Source organism: Phacochoerus africanus, chromosome 2, assembly GCF_016906955.1.
Source record: "Phacochoerus africanus isolate WHEZ1 chromosome 2, ROS_Pafr_v1, whole genome shotgun sequence".
In the NCBI taxonomy this organism is placed as follows: domain Eukaryota; kingdom Metazoa; phylum Chordata; class Mammalia; order Artiodactyla; family Suidae; genus Phacochoerus; species Phacochoerus africanus.
In genome coordinates this window covers 274,068,330-274,095,033 of record NC_062545.1, presented here as the reverse complement: position 1 = coordinate 274,095,033, position 26,704 = coordinate 274,068,330, and the positions used below count along the sequence as shown (strand labels likewise).

At 57.7% G+C, this 26,704-nt stretch overlaps 1 protein-coding gene across 7 annotated transcripts in view; it reads right to left on the bottom strand.

Moving 5' to 3' along the window:
• The window catches only part of HMCN2 (hemicentin 2), a 162,589-nt gene that overhangs the window by 35,647 nt on the left and 100,238 nt on the right, over positions 1–26,704 (bottom strand). For 5 of the 7 annotated variants that reach the window (XM_047768690.1, XM_047768686.1, XM_047768691.1 and 2 more), the window contains exons 45-69: positions 25,182–25,463; positions 24,047–24,214; positions 22,497–22,610; positions 22,009–22,095; positions 19,911–20,102; positions 18,394–18,567; positions 18,163–18,279; positions 17,506–17,648; positions 16,732–16,882; positions 15,762–15,980; positions 13,785–13,898; positions 13,201–13,388; positions 12,478–12,574; positions 11,557–11,718; positions 11,264–11,377; positions 9,804–10,006; positions 8,759–8,840; positions 7,892–8,023; positions 6,057–6,200; positions 5,818–5,977; positions 5,606–5,730; positions 4,995–5,178; positions 1,936–2,033; positions 851–1,117; positions 167–357 (exon numbers count right to left, since the gene is read on the bottom strand). In XM_047768690.1, the coding sequence (XP_047624646.1) occupies positions 167–357; positions 851–1,117; positions 1,936–2,033; positions 4,995–5,178; positions 5,606–5,730; positions 5,818–5,977; positions 6,057–6,200; positions 7,892–8,023; positions 8,759–8,840; positions 9,804–10,006; positions 11,264–11,377; positions 11,557–11,718; positions 12,478–12,574; positions 13,201–13,388; positions 13,785–13,898; positions 15,762–15,980; positions 16,732–16,882; positions 17,506–17,648; positions 18,163–18,279; positions 18,394–18,567; positions 19,911–20,102; positions 22,009–22,095; positions 22,497–22,610; positions 24,047–24,214; positions 25,182–25,463 (3,908 nt within the window). The remainder of the gene's footprint in view (positions 1–166; positions 358–850; positions 1,118–1,935; positions 2,034–4,994; positions 5,179–5,605; positions 5,731–5,817; positions 5,978–6,056; positions 6,201–7,891; positions 8,024–8,758; positions 8,841–9,803; positions 10,007–11,263; positions 11,378–11,556; positions 11,719–12,477; positions 12,575–13,200; positions 13,389–13,784; positions 13,899–15,761; positions 15,981–16,731; positions 16,883–17,505; positions 17,649–18,162; positions 18,280–18,393; positions 18,568–19,910; positions 20,103–22,008; positions 22,096–22,496; positions 22,611–24,046; positions 24,215–25,181; positions 25,464–26,704) is intronic. The other 2 variants (XM_047768687.1, XM_047768689.1) reach the window with 1 other exon arrangement.

The following is a 26,704-nucleotide window of genomic DNA, read 5'->3' as shown; positions in this document are numbered from 1 at the left end:
CTCCTGAGGGCATAGCTCCTAGGGCGGGGGCGAGGGGGGGGGGGTTGTCTTCACCTCCTCATATCCTCGCCGCCCGCACAAAAGCAGAGCTTGGCCAAACCTTGCCATTGGGTCCCCCCCCCCCAACCCTCGCAGCCTTATCCCACAGTGAGCGGGGCAGCAGCACCTGTACACCCTCCACCCGGAGCACACGCCCAGCCCCGCTGCTGTCCGCTGGCCTGCTCAGAGCCTGCCCATCCTTGTGCCAGGTGATATTGGGTGTAGGGGTGCCCCGGGCATCACAGAGGAGCTCCAAGGGGGCACCAGGGATCAGCGACAGCTCTGCTGGCTGGCCTGAGTCCTCGATGTGGGGGGGATCTGCAAGACACCCCGCCCCAGGGTCAGAGCACTGGGGGCTGGGGCCCCTCCCCTCCCCTCCCCCGCCATCCAGATGCTGACAGCAGGTGCGGCCACAAACAGGCGGGTGGCGGTTGTGTTGGGGGCCTGGGACCACTCTCTGTGCTTTAAATCCAACAAGGACACAGTAGAGAGGAATAGGAACAATTAACACACATTTTCCAACTTGGAGCAGCACTTGCAAAATCTTGTGCTTGAGACTTAGGCTCTGCCCCAAGATTTCAGGGGCTGTGTTCTTGCTTCACAAGGTTAGGGGGACAAGACTGAGGGGCCCAGTCCCAGGAGAATGAAGCGGCCTGATGCCTGAGCCCCAGCAGCCAGGCCAGTGAGGCCTGTTCCCTGAGCCCCAAGCCTCCCGGGGTGCTCACCCGGCTTAGCGCTTCTCTATTGCCCACAGAAGCCCTCCCTCCCGTCCCTGGTGCGGAGAAGCTGGGGCTGGGGGCAGGTGACCCACCCATCACTGTCAGCTGGAAATGCCTCCTCGCTTCCCCCGCCTCGCTCACAGCCACGCAGGAGTAGGTCCCTGAGTCACCAGCTCCCACCGTCTCCAGCTGCAGGCCGGGCCCCTGTTCCAGGCTCTGGGGCAACAAGGGTTCCCCATTCTTCATCCATGACACCAGGGGCAGGGGGCTGCCCCGGGCTTCGCAGGGGAGGACCACCGGCGAGCCCCGGACCACCGCCACATCATTCTGGAACTCTACGGGCTCCAGGACGGGGGGCACTGTGCAGGGCAAGAGAGTGGGCACAAGTCATTTTACTCCATGGAGGTGGTCCTCACCCCTGGACCTTTGCACAGGCTGTAACTATCAGCCCTTCTCCTCTCCAGTCCTCAGCTTAGAGCTCCCCTCCTCCAGGAAGCCTTCCCTGAATCCCTGAGGCCAGATGAGAGTCCCTCCCCTCTGTTCCCATGGTGTCCTCTCCTTCCCCTGGCATGCCTAGTTTAGGGTATTTGTCTCTCTCGCTCTCTCTCTTTTTTTTTTTTTCTTTTTAGAGCTGCACCTGTGGCATATGGAAGTTTCCCGGCTAGGGGCTGAATCAGAGCTGCAGCTGCCAGCCTACACCACAGCCACAGTAATGCAGGATCTGAGCTGAGTCTGTGACCTACACCAAAGCTCACGGCAACACTGGATCTTTAACCCACTGAGCAGGGCCAAGGATCAAACCCTCATCCTCAGCAATGCTTTGTCAGGTTCTTAACCTGCTGAGCCACAGCAGAATCTCCCTCTAATTGTCTCTTTACAGAGCTATTTCCCCCACTGTCCTCCTGGCATCAGGGGCCACCTCTGGTCACTGCCCTACCCTGGTGCCTGGCAAGGTCCAGACACCCAGTGTTCAATGACTACTTATGAGGTCAATGAATGAGTGGCTGAATGAATCAGAGGCTGAGTTGATGAGTTTGCCCGCCCTGACACCTCTGAGAGCCAGGCCTTGGCTCCTCCCAGATGGGCAGAGGGGAGGGGACAAGGGCCTTGATTCCACCTCCACTCAAGGCCAAAGGACCCACTTACCCGCCACTCCCACCCCGCCCCTGCTCCTTACCGTGCACCTGCAAGGTGAAGTTCCTGTTGGCCACGCCCGCTGGGCTCGCAGCCACACAGGTGAAGATGCCAGAATCTGCCAATTGCACCTGGGAAATCCTACAGCAAAGGGGGAGGGAAGAGGGGGAGCAAGCGAAAGAGAGACAGAGAGACAGAGAGAGACAGAGAGAGAGAGAGAGAGAGAGAGAGAGAGAGAGAGAAGCTCAATGGGAAAGTTCCCTCCCTCTTCCATCCTGTCTCCCAACAGCTTGCTGTCCAGAGGGCTGGGGCTCTGAAACACATCTGAACAGGTCCAGACTCTGCTTAAACCCCTTTCCTGCCTCCCTGGGGGCCCCAGAATAAGGCCCAGACTCCCCACCCCTACCCCTGTGCCTTCTCTGCCCACCTCACTCTGCAGTCAGACTCCTGCTCCCCAGATTCTGGAATCTCCACCTTCCCACCCCAGGACAGCCTGCCATGCCTCCTACCCTTCTTCTAGACAATTCCTCTTGGCCTTCGGGACGCACGCCAGTCATCTCCACTGCCTGAACCCCCACTTTCCCTCAAGCTCCCTTTCACCCCAACCAACATCCACGGTGACCCTGCAATAGCAGCTTGGGCACAGCCTGCTCTTGCTCCCCGGGGGCTGCAGCCCGTCCTGGCTCCCAGCATCCCCTGTTTGCTGACAGTCTTCCAAAGGTCCCCCTTCCAGACGTCTGGCTGGAGTATCAGATGCCTGCGTCCCCCCTTCCTGAGGTCTGAGGACCGCTCCAGCCAGCGTGTTCCAACAGAACCCAGGGTCCCCCCTACACCTGCCCCTCTCACTGGGGACTTGTCTCCGAGAACGGGGCCTCAGCCTCCCAGGGTCCCGGATACAGACTCCAGAGCCTTGCTCGCCAGCTTCCCCCTCTCGCCTCCCCACACACAGCTTGGGCCACCTCCATCCCCTCCTCCACCGCCGGGCTCCAACCCAGGCCCCCCGCGTGTCACCTTGATGGTGGCCGCAGCCCCCAAACTCCCTCCCCCTCTGCCCGGGGCTCTGCAGCCTGTTGTCCACACTGTAGCCAGAAGCACGGTTTAAAAATCTAAGTCACAACCCCAAAGGAATGAAAGTAGAGGCTCAGACAGGTACAGTACACCAGGTCCACGGCAGCATTATTCACAGCAGCCGAAATGTGGAAGCAACCCCAGGGTCCATTGATGGGGGAACGGACAAACATAAGGTGATATTATTCTGCCTTAAACGTTAAGATGGAGGAGTTCCTGTTGTGGTTCAGCGGAGATGAACCTGACTAGTATCCACGAGGATGCAGGTTCCATCCCCGGCCCTGCTCCGTGGGTTAAGGATCCGGCATTGCCACGAGCTGGCTGTGGCTGGGACGGTGGATTCGACCCCTAGCCTGGGAACTCCCATATGCCGCAGGTGCGGCCCTAAAAAAAATAAATAAAATTAAGATGGAAAATCTTTTTTTTTGTCTTTTTATCTTTTTTTTTTTTTTTTTTTTTAAGGGCCGCACCTGTAGCATATGGAGGTTCCCAAGCTAGGAGTCTAATAGGAGCTGTAGCTGCTGGCCTATGCCACAGCCACAGCAACTCAGGATCTGAGCCTCGTCGGTAACCTACACCCCAGCTCACGGCAAGGCCGGATCCTTAACCGGGTGAGTGAGGCCAGGAAGCGAACCACAACCTCATGGTTCCTAGTTGGATTCGTTTCCACTGCGCCACGATGGGAACTCCAAGATGGAAGATCTGGCACGTGCTACAGCTTGGGGGAACCTTTGAAAACACGATGCTAAGTGGAATAAACCAGGACCAGCAGGACAAGGATTGTGCGACTCCACTTGCATGAAATCCTTAGAATAAGGCAAATTCATAGAGACAGAGAGTGTGATGCTGGGTGCCGGGGCTGGGGAAGGGCAGATAATGCTTTTTTGGTATTGTTTTGGGCTGTGCCCACGGCATGTAGAAGTTCCCTGGGCCAGGGATCGAACCCATGCAGCAGCAGTGATAACACTGGGTCCTTAACGCACTGAGCCACTGTGGAAGGAGTTGAGGATTTAATGGGTGCAGGGTTCAGTCTGGGAAGATGAAAAGGTTTGCCACGGGTGGTGGTGACGGCTGCATAATGATGTGAATGTAATTCCTGCCATCGACACGTAAAAATGGTTAAAATGGTAAATTTTATATTAGGTATATTTTCACACACACACACACACACACACACACACACACACAAATCTAAATCGCATCATGAGGCTTCTCTGTTGAAAACCCTCTCAGGCCTTTTCTTCTCTCCTTAGGAAAACTCAAGTCTTTATTGAGAAGAATTTTCAGTGTCACCTGACCTCCCCTCCCAGGCCCCACCCCCCAACTCTGTCCCTGCAACACACAGCCACATGCCCACCTCAGGGCCTTTGAACCTGCCCGTCCTGCCTGGAAATTCCTCTCCATGGAATTCACTCGCCTCCCCTTCTCACCTCCCCCCACCTCCACTCAAGTCACCTTATCTCAGCGCCTATTGCTGGCCACCCTAAGATAGTGGCCTCCACTGCCACCTCCCTCCCCCTCCCCCTCCTTTATTCTTCAGAGCACATATTCCTCGTGGCAGGCCCCTTTTCTATCTGTTTCTTTTCCATCCTCCACCCTCCTGGTGGCCACCCGGAGGCTTAGCCTGGCTCACTGCTCCATCCCAATGCCTCGAACTGCGCCTGGATCTGCCAAGGCGCCGTAAGTACTCCTGAATGCAGGAAGACTTTGCTCAGGCACCTTCTTCCAGGAAGCCTTCCCTGCTTTCTCCCACCCCGGGCCAGGCTGAGTCAGGTGTAACTGTGTCTCATCACCCGGATGGGTACCTTCCCCGTAGGGCTCTGAAAGCCGAAGGGGAGAGGCCCCTCCGTCCCTGGAGTTCCAATTGGGGGTGAAGTCCTCGCCCTCGCCCCAGCAAAAGCCTCTGTGTGTTTATATTGTTTTTATTCCAGACAACATTCGGACGTTTTTAAGCCCAAGCTGCCTGAGGAGGGTATCTGGAGCCTGCGATCTGCTGGCTGGGGGAGCGGGGGGACCAGGGAGCCGCTGCTTTACCTGAGGGTGCGGCCAGAGCCGTGGAGGTGGGTGCGCTGGGAGAGCGGAAGGGGCAGGCCGTCCTTGAGCCAGCTCACATGGATGGGCGGGGAGCCCCGGACCGGGCACCCCAAGGTCACCAGTTCCCCAGGCCTGCTCACCAGGGTCCCTGTGCCCTCTGCCCCCTGGTCGATGGTGGGAGGCACTAGTGGGTGGGCAGAGAAGAAAAGGGGGTGGTGAGGGGGTCTGGGAAGGGGATGTGGGCTCCTCCCAGTGACGTCCCAGGAGGTGGGGCCGATGACTAGACTTTGGCCACAGGCGGCCATCGTGTGGCCACCATCACGGGGTTCTTGGATCCACATCCACCCCAAGTGAGGATGAAGCCCACCGTGTGGACGCACCCGCCACCCCGTGGCGCCCTCCTTTATCCCCTGACTTGCCCGCCGCACCCCTGGGCTGGAGCGGTTGTGCCCCCGGGCATGAGGATGGGGCAGAGGCCCAGAGACGTCAGGCTGGCCTGGCTCACAGAGCGGGCGTGGCTGGGGCTTCACCAGGTGTCCCGCATCCTGGCCCCTTGCCACCCTCCTGGGAGAGTGGGGCCGCCTGGCCCTCCTCGCCCCTCGGCTGCTCACCCAGCACGTTCACGGTGTGCAGCCTGGCATCCTCCCCGGCTGCGTTGTGGGCCACGCAGGTGTAGGCGCCAGAGTCCGAGGCCTTCAGGCCCTTCAGCACCAGGGAGCTGCCGTCTCGGTAGAACCTGACGGGGGAGGGAGAGCCAGGAGCAGGTGCATGAGGGCCTGTAAGACCTGCCCCCGGGGAAGGGGGAGGCGAGGCCAAGTCTTACCGGAGGTGGGGGCCCGTGCCCTGGCCCAGGGGGCCACCGTCCTTCAGCCAGGCCACATCAGGTGGTGGCTGCCCATCAGCCTCGCAGTCCAGCCGTACCTCCTGGCCCTCCAGGACGCTGTGCTCATGCGTGGTGCCCGAGCTCCGGATCCGGGGGGCCACTGTGGCAGGGGCTGCGGTGAGGCTTGGGGCAGGGGCTGGCATGGGGCTAGGACACAGGGGCGCAGGGTACAGACATACCCAGCACGGCCACCACGAAGTCCTTGCGGGCCTCGGCCTGGGCGTTCTCAGCTACACACGTGTAGGTGCCAGCTTGGGCTGGCTGCAGGTGACTCAGCTGGAGGCGGCCACCCCGGGAGACCACGCCGTGTGCCACACTGCTCTCTGTGGGACAGAGCGGCGTGGCAGGACCTCACTCACTCAGACCCACCGCCCAGGTGCCACTCCTGGGCCCAGACACAAATGTCATGTGACCCCCCCAAGAGGGTCCCTGACTCACAAGTCTGGGAAGATCCTAGAACCCCTTGAGCCACTCACTCCTTTCTTATGGGGAAACTGAGGCCCAGACACGGGCAGGCCCTTGCCGTCCACATCACAGCCCTCCCCAGCCTGGACTCTGTGCCTTGCTCTGGTCCTTACAACCAACGCTTCCGGACTTCCTAAGCCTGGGAACATTTCTTCCCAAGGGACCCCACTCCTCTTGGCATCCAGGACCTGCTTCTCTGCCTGCTGACTCTCAGGCCCACCTCATCTCCCACCCTCTTCCCAACCTTCTCCTCCCCCACCCCATCAATCAAGGTGAACCAGCTTCTCACTGACCGCCCCCCCACAAGTCACTCTAGGGGCTGCCCCGGGGGTCTCTGCTCAGGCTGGGTGCCCTCCCCCAGTCTGGAATGCCTCCTGCTCCATGCTCTCCAAGGGCATGTCCACCCAGAAGCCCTCTCTAACTGCACCAGCCCAGGCTGGCCTGGCCTCTCCAGATCCTCATCCGTCCTCAGCCTTTCAACACAAAATGTGCTGAGCAACTACTACATGTCCAACAGCGAGCCTGGGAATTGAAGATGCGTGAAACATGGTCCCTGTCCTCGAGGAGTTCAAAATGCATCAGAGACCGTGACGCAGGCGCGGTTTTCCATGCCCAGCCCTGCGAAGCCCTGACGGACCCTGGGGAGACCCCGCCAGGCTTCTGGACAAGGTGAGTCTCAGCTGGGACTTGAAGGTGAGTGTGAACCAGCCCAGTGAAGGTGGAGGTGGTCTGGGGAGTCCGGGGTGGGTATTTCAGGGAGGTAACAGCGTGTGCCAAGAGCTGGAGGCAGGAGAGAACAGGGCCCGGGGCCATTCCACTCCCAGGTACACGTCAGAGAAAGGAAAGCACGCAAGCCACCCAGACACTTGTACATGAACTTCGGCACCTTATCCATCACAGCCGAAAGGGGGAAACGACACTAATGTCCCTCAACTGATGGGTGGATAAGCCAAATGTGATATATCCACACAGCGGAATGATCCGCCATAAAAAACGATGAAAAAAAAATGAACTTAAAAAAGGAATGAAGGTGTTCCTGCTGTGGCCGCAGTAGGTTAAGAATTCAACTGCAGTGGCTCAAGTCGCTGAGGAGGTGGGGGTTCAATCCCTAGCCCGACATAGTGGGTTAAAGGATCCAGCATAGGTTGCAGCTGTGGCTTGGACTCACATCCACATTCCTGACCCAGCAACTTCCATATGCTGTGGGTGCAGCCAGAAAAAAAATATATATATATATATATTTTTTAAAGCAATAGGAGTTCCCATTATGGCTCAGTAGTTAACAAACCCGACTAGGATCCATGAGGATGAGGATTCGATCCCTGGCCTCGCTCAGTGGGTTAAGGATCCAGTGTGGCTGTGAGCTGTGGTGTAGGTCGCAGACATGGCTCGGATCTGGTATGGCTGTGGCTATGGTGTAGGCCGGCAGCTACAGTTCTGATTCCACCCCTGTCATGGGAACTTCCATATGCCATGGATGTGGCCCTAAAAAGACAAAAAAAAAAAAAAGGAATAATTGGCACTAAAAGACAAGGACTGACACACTCACCTACGGGCATTCTGTCCTTCAGCCAAGTCACGGTAGGTGCAGGGACCCCAGTCACATCACAGCTCAGGACAAGGGGGCTCCCAGCCGTCTGGCTCACGATCTCCGTCTTGGGGTTCTCAAATGTTGGGGGCACTGTGGGAGAGAAGCCAGATTCCCAGAATCCTGACTCTCACTCTGCCCACCTCCCCACAACTTCCTTCCTCTCAGACAGACCAGAGATGCCCAAGATGCCCCTCCCTGTGGTTAGGAGTTGACATTTTATTCTTTGTCACTTTTGGAGCTATGCGTTATTTTATTCACAATTGTAAATACAACCAGCAGCTGCTTGTTTCAAAACATTTACAAAGCAGAGCCCAGGAGGAGACCACTTAGCCCAAGGGTGGCTATGGCACCAGCAGGCCTATGCCTCTGCCAGGGCAGACATCACTAATCAATCCCAACACTCTCTCCTGCTCAGCCAGGATGATGTCATGCACCTCAGGCAGCCACGACCAATGGAACGGAGATGGCTGTGCTCAGATGAAACATCTTCTCCCTCAGAAACCAGATGTTCAGCCCTTCCCACTGTTCACCAAGGTGGCCATCAGGAGGAGGAGCTATGAGCTTTGAGCAGCAGACCTGGTATCAATAGTTTCCAACTCTGGTATTCAATATGGCTCAGGGTTGGGCCCATCCACTGTCCCCCTGGGGGGGAGGCCACAGGCTTTGCCATCTGCGGCAGACAGGTGGTGTCCCCCACAGCCTCAACGCTCAGCAACACCTCCCCCCACGCCCCGCCGTTTTCAGCCACTGCCCCTCCCAACCTTGGCAGCCCTGTGTGCTGCTAGGGGTCCCACGGCGATGCTCGCAGGCCGGTCCCCAGCTTACCCTGGACGGTCAGGATGAAGGCCCGCACAGCCTCCCCGGCGGCATTGCTGACTCTGCAGCTGTATAAACCTTTATCCAACACCTGGGATGGAATCGGCGCATGATGACTGTGCACGCGGCCGGGGTGGGTCTACCTCGGGCTTCCCCCCAAACAGCTAGACCCCAGAAACTTCCGGAGTGAGGAGTCCCCAGATAGGCTAGTCCTGCCTGGGGAGCCTAAGGGGAGGTGGGGCCCTCTGGCCTTTCCCAAGAGCCTCCGGATGCAGAAGGCTGATGGAAGGTGAGTGCACGGGATCCAGACCCCACCCACCCGGGCCTGCGTGTCAGCCGAGTCTGGAGAAGAAAGCCCCTCGCTGTGGGGATGGGGCTGATCCAGGAGGGGAGGGCCCGGTGCATTTCCAGAGGAGCAGCCAATGCCCATCCAGTGAACACTTGTGAGTGTCTAATCCACGCAGGGAGGGGATGGGGAAAGGCAGGTGGAACAGACTCCCAGGGAGTCATAACCAGAGGGGAAAGGTTCCTAGATCCTGTGGAAGGAGTTCCCACTGTGGCTCAGTGGGTTAAGAACCCAACTAGTATCCAGGAGGATGTGGGTTTGATCCCTGGCCTCGTTCAGTGGGTTAAGGACATGGCGTTGCCGCAAGCTGGGGCTCAGATCTGGCATTACTGTGGCTGTGGCATAAGCCAGTAGCTACGGCTCCAATTCAACCCCTAGCGTGGAAACCTCCAGAAGCTGCAGGTATGGCCCTAAAAAGACAAAAGAAAAAAAACAAACAAACAAATTCTTAGATCCTGGGGAAGCAGGCAGGTGGCAGGGTGCTGACCCGCTCCAAGACATGAGTCAGCGCAGGGCCGGATCTGGGGCCCTGTGCTTGTCCCACATTTCCCACCCAAGAGGTTGCTAATGTTGATGCGGGGTTCCAGAGGCCAATGAGCGGCCTCCACACCCTGCCACTCAGCTGCACTGAGCCCCCGTCCTCCAACCAGCTCACCAAGACTGGGTGGTGTCGTCCCCAAGGGCCATTCACACCACCAGATGGCTCACCTGGGCATCTCGAATCTCCAGCCTCGGCCCCCCCAGCAGAGCTTGGGTCCGCTGTGCCAGGACCAGGGGCTGCCCATCCTTGTGCCAGGTCACAGCCGCCTCTGGGAATGAGTCTGTCTCACAGTTCAGGACGGCTGTGTCCCCCGCCCTCACCACGACTGCATCCTGGGGACCGCTGGGAGCCTGCTTGAATTTGGGGGGAACTGGGGCAGGAGAGAAGCTGAGTGAGATGCCACAGACTTCCTGGGGTCCTCCCCGGCCCCAGCCACAGGTGAACAGCCCACGGAGAGACCAGGGTCACGCAGCAGACCCCACTCTAGGGGATGGTACAGACCTAGGGAGCTGGAAGGAGAGAATCCAGGCCAGCATGCCAAGGACCTGCTGGGTGACTTGGGAAAAGCCGCTTGCCCTCTCTGAGCTCAGCCTCCCAATTGCGGGAGATGCTCGGATGCCCTCCCAGGCTCTTTCCTACACAGGGTAGATCCCAGCTAGGTTAGAGCCCTCCATGGGGTCCACAGCCCCCATCCTGCCAGCAAACCAATGTAGAAGCTCCCACTCCTGTGAGCCACCGGACCTGGCACGGCCATCGCGTGCAGAGTAGGTCAACAGGCACAAGTGAATGAATAGGCATGAATGAATGAACCTGCCCTGGAGGCTAAGAAGAACCCCCCAGGGAGTCCTGGTTTGTGACATCTTGGGCCAGCTTTCCCCCAGGAGGATTCCAACGACCAGGAGCCCCCAAACAGGCTCCCTGCAGAGACCCTCATGATCAGTCAGGCCCGGGAAGGGCCCCTCCTGGGCCAGCTTCTGCCATTGTCCTGCTGTCCCTGCCTCAGCTCCAAAGCGCTCACAAGCCACCACCAAATCCTTATACCAGCGTCACCTTCCAGGTGAGAGTTCCGAGGCTCAGAGGGGACGTAAGGCACCCAAGGCCACAGAGCAAATAAGTGCACAACTGATTTCAAACCCAAGTGTGTCTGGGAGTACCCGCTGTGGCTCAGTGGTAACGAACCCAACTAGTATCATGAGGACATGGGTTCAATTCCTGGCCTCGCTCAGCGGGTTAAGGATCCGGAGTTGCTGCAAGCTGCCGCGTGGGTCGCAGATGCAGCTCAGATCCCGCATGGCTGTAGCTGCGGTGTAGGCCAGTGGCTGCAGCTCTGATTCGACCCCTAGCCTAGGAACCTCCATGTGCTGTAGGTGTGGCCCTAAAAAAGCAAAAAAACAAAAACAAAACAAAACAAAACAAAAAACAAACCAAAAAACCCGTGTGTCCAGCTCTAAAAATCAAGATCCTAACCCCGCCCCCCCCCCAAGATGCCACTGCTGCAGAGGCCACGGGGTGTCCCGCTCCTCCCACTGGGCCCATTGGCAGCCTCTTTCCTGGCAGTGCTGCCTGAGGGATGCAGGGCTGGGAGATGATTGAAGGACAGTACTGCAGGGGGACAGACAGGACGTACCCAGCACACTAAGCTGCACCTGCTTCTGGTCCCGGCCGGCAGCATTGAGGGCTTCACACGTGTACATCCCAGAGTCTGAGGGCTGTGCCCGAGCCAGCTGCAGGGTGTGGGTGCCTGTCGGGGGTGGGGGTGGGGGAGCCGGCCCTGGCACCAGCGAACCAGCTCCAGGCCCCAGGCTCCTTGCCCAGGATCCTAAAGCCCTCCCAGACTCCCAGTGGGGTGCCAAGTTCAGGGAAACAACCCTGGCTCCCCACGAAGCCTCAGAGCTGGTCCCCAAGTTTCAGTTTACCCACCAGGCAGGAGGAAGACCTTTTCTCCCAGGGGGAGGGCCCGGCCGTCCTTGTACCACGTGACCTCGGGGCTCGGGTGAGCATGGACTTCACAAGGGAAGGAGACACTGTTGCCAAGGACGGCGGTGACCTGCTCCGAGTTCAGACCTGCGATGCGTGGTGGGGCTGTCCCCGCAACCACCAGGATAAAGAAAGACACATGACCAGGCACAATGGCAGGGGAGCAGAAAGGCACAGCATGGAACACAGGGGCTTCATGGAGTTTCTCCACTACCCTGGGCAGCAGCCCCTCTTTGTCAGAGCCATCTGAGAGATGCCAACATGGGGGCTCAGGGATCAGAGAGGGAGAGTCACCTTTCCAAGGCCACGCAGCTGCTCAGTGGCAGAGCCAGAATATCAGCTCAGGTTTGAGGGCCTGACACTGTGGTCCCTCCTCCCACAGCTGCCCCTCAGCTGGAGGCAGACCTCATGGTCACGGAGACGCAGGCGTCACAAGAATGCAGAGGCTGAGAGGACCGGTCCCAGGTGGGGACAGCCCACTGCGTCATGGCTCTGAGTCTGTTTCCACAGGCCTAAAACCAAGCTAACCTCCCGCTTTGCTGGAAGGGGAGAGGGCTCAGCCCCTCGCCAGGAACACAGTAAGGGCTCAATCATGGTGCTGTATGGCCTCAGAAGAGCCATGCTTCTGGCAGCCTCTGAAGTTGCTTAAATTTATCTGGAGGTGGCCCTAAGTGACCAGGGTCCCCCAGTGTTCTCTCTCCTGGGGGACAGCCGGCGCAGGCCCAGAGCCCAGGACGCCGGTGGGACTGAGGTGCTGTGTCTGCCCGCGCAGTAAGCCCATGCAGTGCACTGGGGCAGACCCAGAGCAGCGGCCCCTCGCCAGCTGGGGACCCCCGCAGGGGCTGCCGGCTCAGCCCGGCTCACCTTGTACCCTGAGGGTGAACAGCTTCTCCGCGGAGCCCGCCGGGTTCTCGGCGACACACATGTAGCTGGCAGCGTCAGCCACCTCCGCCGTGGAAACCTGTGGGCACGTGCCACCGGCCTGATGGCTCTGGGCTCCCCCAGGAGCCGTGTGAGGGGTCCCTCCCACCCACCTGAGGCACGGCCCCCACCAGGAGGAGGCCCCTCGGAAGACCACTTTGTCTACACGGAGCAACACTCAGGGGGTCACTCCACGTCCATCTGCGACATTCGGGGGGACGTGAAGCTGACGGACGATGCCCTGTAGCAAACCAGATGGTGACAATGGTCCCGCCCCCAGCCCCGCGGAGGGCGGCTCCGTGCTGTGTTGGGCTCCAGGCAGCCCCGTGCAGCTGTGTCTGGATACTGGGTGGCCGAGGTGCTGCCTGAGGTTCCTGGGTGCTGGGCACGGCTCTGAGCATTCGATGGCATTTCTGAGGAAGGCTGCCCTGTGCCGCGCTGGGCTCCCAGGCAGCACGCTGATGCATCTTTTTCAGGTGCTATGTGTAGCCCCTCAAGCCTTCTCATGCATGATTATTTAGGGGCCTGAATTACATCCCAGGGGCCCCACCCTGGTTTCAGGCAAAGTGCCTTGTTTGGCACAGGTCCTGGCAGCCCCTTGGTCCCCAGAGAGTCAGCGCTGAGTCACAGCAGCCGCCTTTAGCCCAAGTGGGAAGTGGCCCTGACCTGCAAGACTTGCCCGTCCTCCAGGACCTGCAGCCGTGGGCTTGGGGAGAAGGGCAGCCCATTCTGGAGCCATGAGATGCTGGGCACAGGGTTGCCCAGGGCCGGGCACTGGAGGCTGACAGTGCTGCTGGCGTTGACAGTCACCTCCTCCACCAGCTCCTCCGTGTCCCCCAGGATCACGGGCGGGGCTGGGGTGGGGGAGAGGAGGGTGAGGAGCGGGCACCTCTCTGGGAAAGGTCTCGGGGGGAGGAGGGGGCAGGGGGATGGAGGCAAGAGTGGCACTTGGTGCCAGGCGCTGGCTGGGCCTCCTTGTAACCTGCCCACCAAGTCCTCCCAGACCCCGATAGAGCTGAGGCATCTGGGGCGCAGAGAGGGAGGTGATTTGCTCAAGGTCACACAGCTGGGCAGCAGCTCACTTGGAACTTGAACCCAGTCCTGTCTGGTTTCAGAGCCCAGGCGCGCCACCTCTACATTGTCAACCTCCGAGTACAGCAGGGCGAAACATGCCCTCTGCCTTGACCCCATTTGGGGTCAAGACCTGAGACCCCCCCCTCCCCTCCCCGCCCCCAGGCCGGGCCACTCACTCAGTACCAGCAGCTCGTAGTGCAGCCAGTCCTCGCCCACCTCGTTGGAGGCCTTGCATGAGTACCGGCCGGCGTCCTCCGCACGCACCAGGGGGATCTGTAGGACCCGGCCTCCTGCGGGGACATGGGGACAGAGGCCTGAGCCAGGGCGAGGAAAGCCGCTCTTTCCCCTGGAGGGGACCCGGGACACATCCCTGACACCTCCCCCCCAACCTCACTTGTGAAATGCAGAGCCGCCTGCTCTGCCCAGGTCTCCGGTTGAGGGACCAGATAAAGCGCGGGGACAGCCCGTGCTGTGCCAGGCTCTGGGCCGAGCGGTGCCCTGGCCTCTAACTCTCGGTGCTGCTACTACTCCCATCTTACAGATGGGAACCTGAGCGGTGCTGAGCCCAGCTCCTCGATGGAGGCAGAGGGAGGAGGCAGAGAGATGGGCAAATGTCCAGGCAGAGGCTCTTAGGAGGCTGGGGTGGCTGGGGGTGGGGGGTGATGGGGGCGTCACCTGGGACCCTCTGTGACCAAGAACCAGCTAGGGCCAGATTCGAGCATCAGTGGGGGATGGAGCTGGTCTCTGGTGGGGGCCGGGCTCAGGTCACGGTGTGCTCGGGATTCTGGTTTGGGGGACGGCCTCAGGCTGTGGGGGGCTTGTGACCAGGATTAAAATCAGGGGCTCATTAGGTGAAGGGTCGAGGAACAGAGGTTGGGACTGGGGAGGCAGTGGCCATTGTGGGGGGGGGGTGACTTGATATATGAGGTCAATCTATGATGAGTCAGAATTAAGGACAGCTGTGACCGTGACCACCATGTACCCAGGATTAGGGGTCAGCGGCCAAGTTCAGAGGCCAGTGGTGGGATTGGAGGGCTCAGCATGTGACTGGGCTCACTGTGTACCCAGGTCAGAGGGCCGTGCTCAGGTTAAGGGTTCAATAAGAACTTTCTATAACCCACTTGCTCATCCTGTAACCCACCGCCTCCCCCTCCCACCACCCCCCTACAGGCCAACGCCACCACTGGCCCAAGCCTGGCAGGACGCCACGTGAATCCTAAGCTGAGATGCCACTCCCTTTAGGCTCTGTGCCTGCAGCATCTCCCAGTTCTGCCCGCTGCCCGCCTCCCAGAGAAGCCAGGCGTGGGCCAGATTCAAGCTCCACCCCTGGAGCCTTTTAATTCAAAACCATCCACAAAAAAACTATTCTAAAATAAAAGGGTTATTTAAAAAAATTAAATAACCTTAAATAAGCAAAATTTTAAAGCAGTAAAAAAGAAAGAGAATATGTCACAGGAGCCATGAGCTTGGACCCTGGGTGGTCATCAGAGTCCAGTGAGAGCTTCTTCAGCACTGGGGGTCACAAGATCTTAACAAAGGAACCCCCTCCCCCGGCTCCAGGGAAAGGGGCCAGCGCATCACAGACCATGAAGCCCAGAGGTGGGCACGGCCCAGAGAACCTCTGTCCTAAAAACCAGAGGCAGAAGGGGACCTTGTTCCTGCCTTCAAACCTGTAAAGAGGAGTTCCCACTGTGGCGCAGTGGAAACGAAGCCGATTAGGAACCATGAGGTTGTGGGTTCGATCCCTGGCCTTGCTCAATGGGTTAAGGAGCCGGTGTTGCCGTGAGCTGTGGTGTAGGTTGCAGACGCGGCTCGAATCCCGTGTTGCTATGGCTGTGGTGTAGGCCAGCAGTGGTAGCTCGAATTGGACCCTTGCCTGGGAACCTCCATATGCCACCAGTGTGGCCCTAAAAAAAAGAAGAAAAAAAAAAACCGCAAAAACAAAAACAGCCTGTAAAGAATTTCTATCCCGAGTTTACAAAAGGCAGCGAAGGTCCAGAGTGGTCACGGGCCCTACGCAGGTCACACAGCAAGCAGCACACGGGAGAGCTCAAGGACTTGCAGGAAAGCAGCTGAGGAGACCACCTCTGCCCTGGGTGTGACCCCGATGCCCGCCTGCAAACGCCCCGCTTCTCTGCGCAGCCCGGGCCTACCTTGCAGAATAGACGCCCCGTCCGCGGCTGAGAGGGGCTGGTCCTCCCGGTACCAGGTGAGCTCCGGGGGCGGGACCGCGTTGGTGTCGCAGTACAGGTAGGCGGGGTTGTTCTCCACGATCTCCCGGTATTCTGTCACCCCACCCCGGGCCTCTTCCATCTGGGACAGGGTCTCAAAGGGGGCACTGGCATCTCCCACCTTCTGGAACATGGGGGGCACTGGGGAGGGCAGCAAAGCTATCAGGACCCACAGAGGAGGGGAGGGGATGCACCTCGGCTCCAAGAGACTCCCCCAGTCTCCCCCAGGCTTGGAAATTCCACTGTTTGAGCCAATCCCGTCAGTCAAGGCACTTTTAGGATTCACTCACTCCATTTACTGGTGTTTATTGAGCAACTACTATGCTAGGCACTAGGATAATGCGCTTCTTCCTGGAGCGCGTGTCTTTTTTTTTTTTTTTTCTTTTTGGCCATGCCTGCAGCATGAGGAAGTTCCCAGGCCAGGGATCAAACCCAAGCCACAGCAGCAACCAGAGCCACAGCAGTGACAATGCCAAGTCTTTAACCCTCTGAGCCACCAGGGAACCCCCAGGAGCTGGTGTCTAGCAGACTCATTCTTGTGACACACTGATATTTCTCAGGGGAAGAAGCCAGAAACTAAGCATTAGCTGGAGGGGGTGCCTTAGAGCAGAGAGGCACAAAATCACCAGCTTTTGGAATCCGAGGGGGCCCTCAAGGCCACCTCCTTTGATCAGCCACACTTCATCAAGGTAAAATGAAGGCCCAGTGGGACAGTGACTGTCCCTGTCATGAATGAAAGGGCCCAGGCCAGGGGTCTGGGGGCTGGACGTGCCAGATAGCAGGGTAATGGGGTGAACAGCCAGGAACAGAGTCCTCCCGCCAGGCCACCCCGGAAGCACAGCCGCTCCCTACCCCAGCCATGCCACCACTGCCACCCGCGGCCCCTACTCACCCTGGATGAGCACGTTGAAGTCCTGGTCATCCTCGCCAGCCACATTGGTGGCCACGCACAGGTACCGCCCGGAATCGGAGAGCTGCGTGGGCTGGATCTGGAGCAGCCGCCCTTCCCCGAGGATGTGCACGCGCTGGTTGGGAGTCACAGGCTGGGGAGGGAAGAGGGGAGAGAGACCAGAGATGAAGGGCTCAGCGCCCCCAGACGAATGTACTTCCGTCTTCATCCAGCTTTGAAAATATAACATAAAGGAGTTCCCGTTGTGGCGCAGTGGAAATGAATCTGACTAGGAACCATGAGGTTGCGGGTTCCATCCCTGGCCTCGCTCAGCGGGTTAAGGATCCGGCGTTGCCATGAGCTGTGGTGTGGGTCGCAGACGCGGCTCGGATCTCGCGTTGCTGTGGCTCTGGCGTAGGCTGGCAGCTGTAGCTCTGATTGGACCCCTAGCCTGGGAACCTCCATATGTCAGGGGTTCAGCCCTAAAAAAAAAAACAACAATAATAATAACATAAAGAGGTAGGAACACCTGACAATTTTTGAACACCAAATCCCTATATCTTAAAAATCGGAAGAGAATTCTATGAACGAATAGAGTTTAACGTCTGTGAGACTTGTTTTCTACAAAGCACTGGGTTTCATACTGAAATACAGACGGTGGGACAGGGCCCAGGCCAGCTCTGGGAGCTGGAGCTTTGACGCCTTTTCTAAAAGGTTCCAAGCAGACGAGAGGGACCAGACTGGGAGCCTGAGGCCGCCAGGGAGCCCCCAGCTCACCCGTCCATCCTTGTACCAGCTGATGGTGGGCGGGGGCACGGCCCAGCTCTCACAGTCCAGGGTCAAGGTACTGTTGACCTTGGTCTTCACTTCCTTCACGCCGACCTCCCCCGAGGGGTCGTCTTTAGAGATGGAGGGAGGGACTGGAAACCACACAGGCGTCTGAGGCCCAGGCCTGGGGAACAGGCGCTGTGCCCCTGAGCTTCCCCGGGCCCAGGCCCATCCCAGAGATGGGGGGGGGGGCGGGCTGGCTCCAGAGAGCAGAGGGACAGGGACCCTGGAAAGCCACCCCCCTCTGGGAAGAGATGGTTCCAGGACAGGGCAGATCTAAGGCAGGGGGATTCCTGGAGTGACCTCTGGGGGTCTTTCTGGGGGCAGCGGCTTGCCCACTGGGGGCCCTCTGGTTCCCCTGCAGGGCAAGGGGCAGATTAAAGGCCAGGAGCAGTGTGGGTCTGGGCATTCATGTGCCCCAAGTCCCAACGCCCTGGTCCCCTCCTCCTAAATCCTCGGCCCAACCCGACTGGAGCCATCCTGGGCTGGCCAGTGACCCTCAAAGGACACAAGCCACAGGAAGACGCCTGGGGTGTCACGTGCAGCCCAGGCTTCCCGGGCGGCCTCTTGCCCCCCTGGCTGGGGCCCTGGGGGGTCCGGACTCACTGAGGACTTCCACGTGGTAGTTCTTCATAGCCTCTCCCAGCTCATTGGTGACCAGGCAGGTGTACTGGCCTGCATCTTCTTTCTGGGTATTCAGGATCTGCAGCCCATGGGTGCCTGCTTGGGGTGGGGGGGGCAGTGGCCAGGGTCACCCCCAGGCATTTACTCAGGCTCATGGGTCTCTTCCGTCACCTGCCCTCTCGCTCGCCCCCCCCACCCCCTCGAGAGCATCACCTGGGAGCAGCTGGATGTTGTTCGAGGCCTCAAAGGGAGCCCCATCCTTCATCCAGGTGATGGTGGGGGAGGGAAAGGCCAGGGCCTCGCAGATCAGAGAGATGGGGTTGTTGACGGTCACTGTCACCTCCTCATCCGCACTGTCCTCGGCCGCCCCCAGGATGGTGGGAACCACTGCGGTGGGGCAGGGCGTGTGCTCATTAAAAAAGACTTTTCACCTTGGGCCCAAGGGTCCAGAAAAGCCTTCAACCCTGGTGCTTGGCTCCGGTGTTTCCCTATTCGCCTTCCACAGATGGGAAGCGGAGGGAACGCTGCCCTGGGCGGCTGGACTTGAGTTCAGGCCTGGGGGGCCCAGGGCCCAGGCTCTGCACCACGAAGCAGTACCGCCGGGGAGGCTGGAGCGTTCTGCCTCAGATTCCCCAAGAGTCCCCAGAGCCTTCCCAATTCTGCTTATGGTTCCAGTTTGTACCACTCTCTGATAAGAGGTGGAGGTGGAGTTTTGTTCCCTGTTGAGTAGCATAGCACTGCTTTTTTGTTTTTGAACCTGCACTTCTGCAGCAAACAGCACCACCGCAGGCAGATTCTTAACCCACTGCGCCACAGCAGGAACTCCAGCTCTGCTTGCATTGGTCTCCAAATCTCCTCTTTCAGCCTCTGCTGGGGACTCTCCCTTAAAACTAACAGCGTTTTAATTTTATTTTATTGTCTTCTTTTGTGTGTGTCTATTTAGGGCCACACTCGCAGCATATGGACGTTCCCAGGCTAGGGGGTGAACCAGAGCTGCAGGTGCCGGCCTGCACCACAGCCACAGCAATGTGGGATCCAAGCCACATCTGCGACCTACACCACAGCTCATGGCAACGCCAGATCCTTAACCCGCTGATTGACGCCAGGGATCGAACCCATATCTTCATGGATACTAGTCAGGTTCGTTTCTGCTGGGCCACAACCGAAACTCCTGTCTTTTTTTTTTTTTTTTTTTGGCTGCCCAGAGGCATATGGAGTTTCCAGGCCAGGAATCAGAGCTGCAGTTGTGACCTACGCCACAGCTGCAGCAACACCAGAAATGCAGAGACAGCGCCAATTCCTTTGCGACACTGTGGGAACTCCCCAAGAGCATTTTTAGAAACAGGTTTTCATTTAACCAGCCTGTGTCTCTCTCACCTTCTAGGTCCCTGTTTCTCCTAAGGAGACAGTTCATGCTGATGACCCGTGGATGACTGACAGCCTGGGTGTGAACCCCCACCTCTCTAAGCCTCAGGGCTTCACTGGTGACATGGGGACAAGCACATCTCCCACACCCCAGGGTTGTTGTAAAGATTCAACTCATCAGGCCTGTCCAAATGCCTGGCCCGTGGTAGATGTTAGGCCCTTATTGCTGCTAACATTATTTTTGTTGTTGCTGAAGTGGAAGAAAAATAATAAAGGGTTCGGGGGAAGCTGTCTGCAAGGAGCTGGTCACCTTGGTTCTGCCTCCTGCCGGCATCCGGGGTGGCCAGGAGATGCTCAGCACTTACCCAGCACGCTGAGCTGGAAGTGTTTGGTCTTCTCCCCTATGGCATTGGCTGCAATGCAGGAGTAGTGGCCTGCGTTGGACAGGTTGGCCTGGAGGACCTGCAGGAGGCCCCCCTCGGGAGAAATGCGGTAGGTGTCTCCACCAGCCAGGGGCCGGCCGTCCTTGAACCATGTGACATTGGGCTGTGGGTGGCCTGTGTGCAGAGGGGAGAGGCAGGTGAGACAACTGAGCAGGTTTGGACCAGGTCAAACCAGAGATCAGAGGTTGTTCCAAAATGGAGCAGGAGATATCTATTTCCCACCACAGTCTGGAGGCCTGGGCAGCCGGGCCCGACACAGAAACAGCCACCAAGCCTGGCTTCAGCCCTTTCCTGTGTGGTTTGACCAGATTGTAGGCAGAGATGGCTTGGTACAGACAGACTGGACAGAAAGGCAGTTATTCATTTTATACATCTATCCATCCAATCATCCATCCCTCTATCCATCCATCCACCCATCCATCTACCCATCCGTCCATCCATCCATCCATCCATCCATCTACCCATCCAATCATCCATCCATCCATCCATCCATCCATCCATCCACCCATCCAATCATCCATCCCTCTATCCATCCATCCATCCATCCACCCATCCATCTACCCATCTGTCCATCCATCTATCCATCCATTCATCCAAACATCCATCCATCCATCCATCCATCCAATCATCCATCCACCCATCCATCTACCCATCCGTCCATCCATCCATCCATCCATCCATCCAATCATCCATCCATCCATCCATCCATCCATCCATCCATCCAATCATCCATCCATCCATCCATCCATCCATCCATCCATCCATCCAATCATCCATCCATCCATCCATCCATCCAATCATCCATCCATCCACCCATCCGTCCATCCATCTATCCATCCATTCATCCAAACATCCATCCATCCATCCAATCATCCATCCATCCATCCATCCAATCATCCAATCATCCATCCATCCATCCATCCATCCATCCATCCATCCACCCATCCAAACATCCATCCATCCATCCATCCATCCAATCATCCATCCACCCATCCATCTACCCATCCGTCCATCCATCCATCCATCCATCCATCCAATCATCCATCCATCCATCCATCCATCCATCCATCCATCCATCCATCCAATCATCCATCCATCCATCCATCCATCCATCCATCCATCCATCCATCCATCCAATCATCCATCCATCCATCCATCCATCCAATCATCCATCCATCCCTCTATCCATCCATCCACCCATCCATCTACCCATCCGTCCATCCATCTATCCATCCATTCATCCAAACATCCATCCATCCATCCAATCATCCATCCATCCATCCATCCAATCATCCAATCATCCATCCATCCATCCAATCATCCATCCATCCATCCACCCATCCAATCATCCATCCCTCTCTCCATCCATCCACCCATCCATCTACCCATCCATCCATCCATCTATCCATCCATTCGTCCAATCATCCATCCATCCATCCACCCATTTACCCATATATATACGTACTCCCAATTACCTATCCATCCATCACTTCACCCATCCACCCATCTACCCATCCATCCACCCATCTATCCATCCATCCACCCATCTATCCATCCATCCACTCATCTCTCCCAGCCCACAAGCATTATGGGAGCCTCCTCTTCCAGGCACTGGGGGAACTATGGTAATAAGGTCACCCTTGGGTCTTCAAGGAGCTCAGATCCTGCCTGGGGTACACAGATGTCACAAGGCCACTGTGATCCAATGTGGCCAGTGCTGGGATAGGGGAGCCCTGGAACATATAGGAGCCCATGGGCCCAAGGGGTCGGCCAAGGCCTCCTTGAGGAGGTCCTGGAAGCTGAGATCTGCAGTCAGGTGAAGAATGGGGACACGTGCTTGGGACAGAGGCACAGAGAGTGCAAAGCTGAGCAGGGACATGGTGCCAAGTCCAAGACACAGAGAGACCCTCTGTGGGAAGCAGCAGGGCTGGGGGCAGGGGCCCGCATCTCCAGGGGCGCCCTTCCCGCAGCTGCCGCCACGCCCTTCCTCCAGTCCACTTGCCATGTGCGTGCCCCGTACCTGTGGCATTGCACGTCAGGTGGGCCGTCTGCCCCTCCGGCACCCTGATTGCCTCCTCCACGTCCTCGTTCTCGATGCTGGGAGGAACTGGGAGAGGCAAGGAGACAGACACTAACCGACCAGGCTGAACAACCACGGAGCAGGAAGCCAGGAGTCCACGGCATCTCTCTTCTGTGTCCCCACCCCTCACGCCTGCTGCCAGGGGGCAGTGAGTTTAAGAAACATTTGCTGCCAGCTGAAGGCAGTACCAGTGCCTCTGGGAGAAGGTCCCAATGAGAGGAAGGCAGCTGGGTGGTAGTGAAAATCTTTGCCCCCTTTCATTGTGGGTTCACCCCAGCATTTTCTGGAAAGTTCTATGGCAGCCTTAGAGAAGAGGCTACTCACAAGGCAAAGACAACTAGGCTTGGCCTGTGCCGGGCCACCCCGGAAGCTCCCAGGTAGAAGGGGAAGGCTCCGTGGGGGCCCATGGGAACAGGGCTGTGACATACCCAGGACCTCCACGCTGTAATTCCTCCGAACCTCCCCAGCCTCGTTGCTTGCCAGACACGAGTAGAGGCCTCTGTCTCGCTCCTGTGCCCGGGTCATCCTCAGCATCCAGCCACCTGGCAAGGGGGGGCCAGCTATGAGCAGCCTTCTGCCCCGGGTGGAGCCCTGGCTGCCCACCAGGAAGAGAAGCACGCCAGGCATTATATTTATTTTTTCATTTCTAATTTTAATTTTTGTCTTTTCTTCTTTTTCTTTTTTCTTTTTTTGTTTAGGGCCGCACCTGTGGCATAGGGAAGTTCCCAGGCTAAGGGTCAAATCAGAGCTATAGCCACCAGCCTATGCCACAGCCACAGCAATACCAGATCTGAGCTACATCTGTGACCTACATCACAGCTCATGGCAAAACTGGATCCTTAACCCACGGAGTGAGGCCAGGGATCAAATCCGCATCCTCATGGATGCTAGTCGGTTTCCTTACCCCTGAGCCACGACGGGAAATCCCGGGCATTTTATTTAGATGTATATGCGTCTATCTCTCATATTGTTCCATTTCTCAGAGAGGGAAACTGAGGCCCAGGACGGTAAACAGATGGATGGAGTCCCCTGGACATTAGATCCACACCAGGGTAAACTCAAGGCCCCTGTTCTAATAAGAAGGATCAGTCCCTGGGCTACACTCTAGGCTGTGGACCAGCCAGGGCTATAAGGACAGAAATGGTTAATGTGATTCTGGCTCAGATCTGAACTCCCATTCCCTGATGGCCCTGGCAAAAGACCATCTCCTCTCAGAGGTGAACCAGCTCCTCTCACAGCAACAAAAGGATCTCCTAAGACCCCAGGGAAGGCAGAGACACAGATACACGTCATTATTGCTATTCCTGCACCCAAGACAGACATCACTAATTGATCACCACTCTCCTTCCTGCTGAGCCCAGATGCAGTCTCTGAATTTGCAGCATCGCAAGAATCTGACAGCCCCCACCAAGCGCTCAGAAGTGGAGCACAAGGGGAAACTTGTTTGCCATCCCAGCTTTGGCGGTGTGGAACAATTGATGGGTCCCTGAGGCTGAGCTTCAGGGGGCCTGGAAGTCCCTGCTAGATTCCGATGGGATTGCCTCTTGGCTTCAGTTTCCCCATTGGTGTTCCATTAAGAACCATCACAAACCAACTTCATGAGGAAGATGAATATTCAGAGGGGAAAGTGCTTAGACCAGCATTTCCGAAACTTTGTTACAGTTGTCTGCGATGTTACATAAGCACCAGGAGAATTTTTGCTGCAGGACTTATCAGAACCTTGACTATACGCATGGTCACTCTGAGTCTCTAAGAGAGCAGAGCAGGAAGCCTTTTCCAAACTTATTTAAAGTCACTTTTCTTTTTCCTGAAGCACCTCACCTGACCGGAGTTTTGGGGTGCACTCTTGGGGGACCAATAGCTGAGATGGTTATCCCAATCAAGCTTGGCAGCTCTGGGGCAGAGGTCATAGGTGTGTGATGGACAGAGAGAGAGGGCCAGACCTGAGAGCCAGACTCTCCCCTGACCAGCACCTTACCTGCCAAGAGGTAGGTGTTGTCCCCAGGGCTGATGGGCTCCTCGCCTCGGAACCAACGGACTTCTGGGGGTGGGATGCCTGTAGCTTCACAGAGCAGCGTCAGAGGGCTGTGCAAGGCAGCCGTGACATTGATCAGTGGGTCCAAGTCTCCAATGAGCTCCGGGGGCACTAGACACAGAAAGAAGCTGCATTCAGGTAGCAGATGGGGGCTGTATGCTCCTACCTCCCGACCCCCACACCAATGCCCTCCCGAGGACCCCACCCTCAGTAGGCAAAGTCTGAGGAGCAAAAGGGACAGGAGCAGAGCTGCTCCGGCTGCAGGGAGAGAATGGTGGCCACACGCTGGGCCTCCGTTTCCCTGACCCTTCAAAGGGACGCCAGGAGGATTCAACAAGGACACGTGAAAAGCACTTAGCATGGAGCCTGGTCCGGAGCAAAGAGTGAGCAAACGAGACGGGAGTCAGAGCAAAGGGGAACACAGGTCCCGAAAGCCACACAGCAGCGCTCCATCCGCTAAGGAGGCTGAGCCCTATTAGACAGGGATACGTGGGCGAGGCTGGGGACCCCAGTAATGCTGGAGGCATAAAGGGGGGGGCCTTCCCAAAGGACCCCTGCTCACCTGTCCCTCCCCATATCCTGCCCCCCCCGCCTCCACCCCCCTGAGGTATGCAGTAGGAGCTCAGGAAAAGGCTGGAATCACGAGGCTGTTCTAGCCGCCACAAAGGTGCTCCAGGTCTCCGCAGGGTCTGTTCCCTCTGCCTGGCACTCTTCCTCTCCCCCTGGCTCCCCATGAACTCCTCCTCAGCTTGTACATTTCAGCTAAGAAGGTCACCTGCTACAGGAGCTACCCTGACTTCCCATGTTCCCCCACTATGTACAAGTCATGCAGGATAAAGAAGAGGGCAGGGGAAGAGGGAGCCAGGGAGAGAGAGGGAGGGGAACGAGGGCTATTTGGAGGCAGTCCTGATTTCAAGAGCCGTGTTTGCAGCTTCCCCCAACAGCAGCCCCCACCAGAGCCCTGACTCAGGGCAGAAACAGGGGTGGCCCTGGGAGCCCAGCTTGGGGACCGAAGCAGCCCTGCCTCCTCCAGTCTGGCCCCCTTCCTGCCCCTCTCCAGCAGGCTGCTGGTCCTCACCCAGCACGGAGAGCTCGAACCTCCTCTCGGCCCTCCCGGCTACGTTCTCGGCCACGCAGCTGTAGCGCCCGGCGTGGGTGGCCTGAGCCCGCTCCACGTGCAGGCTCCAACCTTGGTCCTGCAGCCGCAGGCCGGGCTCGGCCCCCACCGGCTGGCCGTCCCGCTCCCAGGTCACCCTGGGCAGGGGCTTCCCTGTGGCGTTGCATTCCAGAGTGGCCTCCTCGTCCTGGACCACGGACACCTGTATGTGGGGTTCCCGGGGGCCCACGATCTGGGGAGGAACTGGGATGAGGAGAAAGCATGTCACGGGAAGCTGGCCGCCGGCACCAAGCCCTGCGCTCACCTCCGTGTGGCCTGTGTTCCCCTCTGCCACTCACTGGCTGTGTGACCTTCGCCAGGTGACCTCACCTCTCTGGGCCTCCCCTTTGCATCTCTCTATAATGGGTTCATAGCAGCACCCCATGGCCCCCTCTCCCTTTCCCTGGGAATCACGGCTGGGCTTGCTGTCTGGACGATGAGCTCACAGCACAGCCCGTGAGGTCTGTGTGGGATTTTTTTCCCCTCGGGAACCAGAGGCCTCCCAGAACTTCCACAGTTGTTAGGACTGGTTGTGGTGGGGGGATTATTCCACAGGTGGGCTTCTCCCCACGATGCTGAACAGTATTTTTCCTGATTTTATTTTCTGGAATGATTTTTACAAGGCTGGGATATGTAATTTCATCCTGGCCAGACAGGTAGGTGGAAACAGGTTTCCATTTAGACACAAGAGCTTCACGTCAATTTTTTTTTTTTTTTTGCTGTTTCTAGGGCCTCTCCCGCAGCATATGGAGGTTCCCAGGCTAGGCGTCAAATCGGAGCTGTAGCCACCGGTCTATGCCAGAGCCACAGCAACGTGCGATCCAAGCCACGTCTGCAACCTACACCACAGCTCACAGCAACACCGGATCCTTAACCCACTGAGCAAGGGCAGGGACCGAACCTGCAACCTCATGGTTCCTAGTCGGATTCGTTAACCACTGCGCCACGACGGGAACTCCTCAATTTTTTTTTTAATTGTTTGGCCTCCCTGTAGCATATGGAGTTCCCAGGCCAGGGATCAGATCTGAGCCACAGTTGTGACCTACACCGCAGCTGTGGCAACGCCGGATCCTTAACCCACTGTGCTGGGCCGGGATTCAAACATACGTCCCGGCGCTCCTGAGATGCTGCTGATCCCGTTGCACCACAGCAGGAACTCCATCACATCAAATTTTTTTTTTTGGGGGGGGGGGGGCTCTTTGTAGGGCTGCACCCACGGCATATGGAGGTTCCCAGGCTAGGGGTCTAACCGGAGCTGTTGCTGCCGGCCTACACCACAGCCACAGCAACTCAGGATCCGAGCCACGTCTGCGACCTACACCACAGCTCACGGCAATGCCAGATCCTTAACCCACAGATCGAGGCCAGGGATCAAACCTGTGTCCTCATGGATACTAACAAGTCAGATTCATTTCCACTGAGCCAACACAGAAACTCCCATTCTG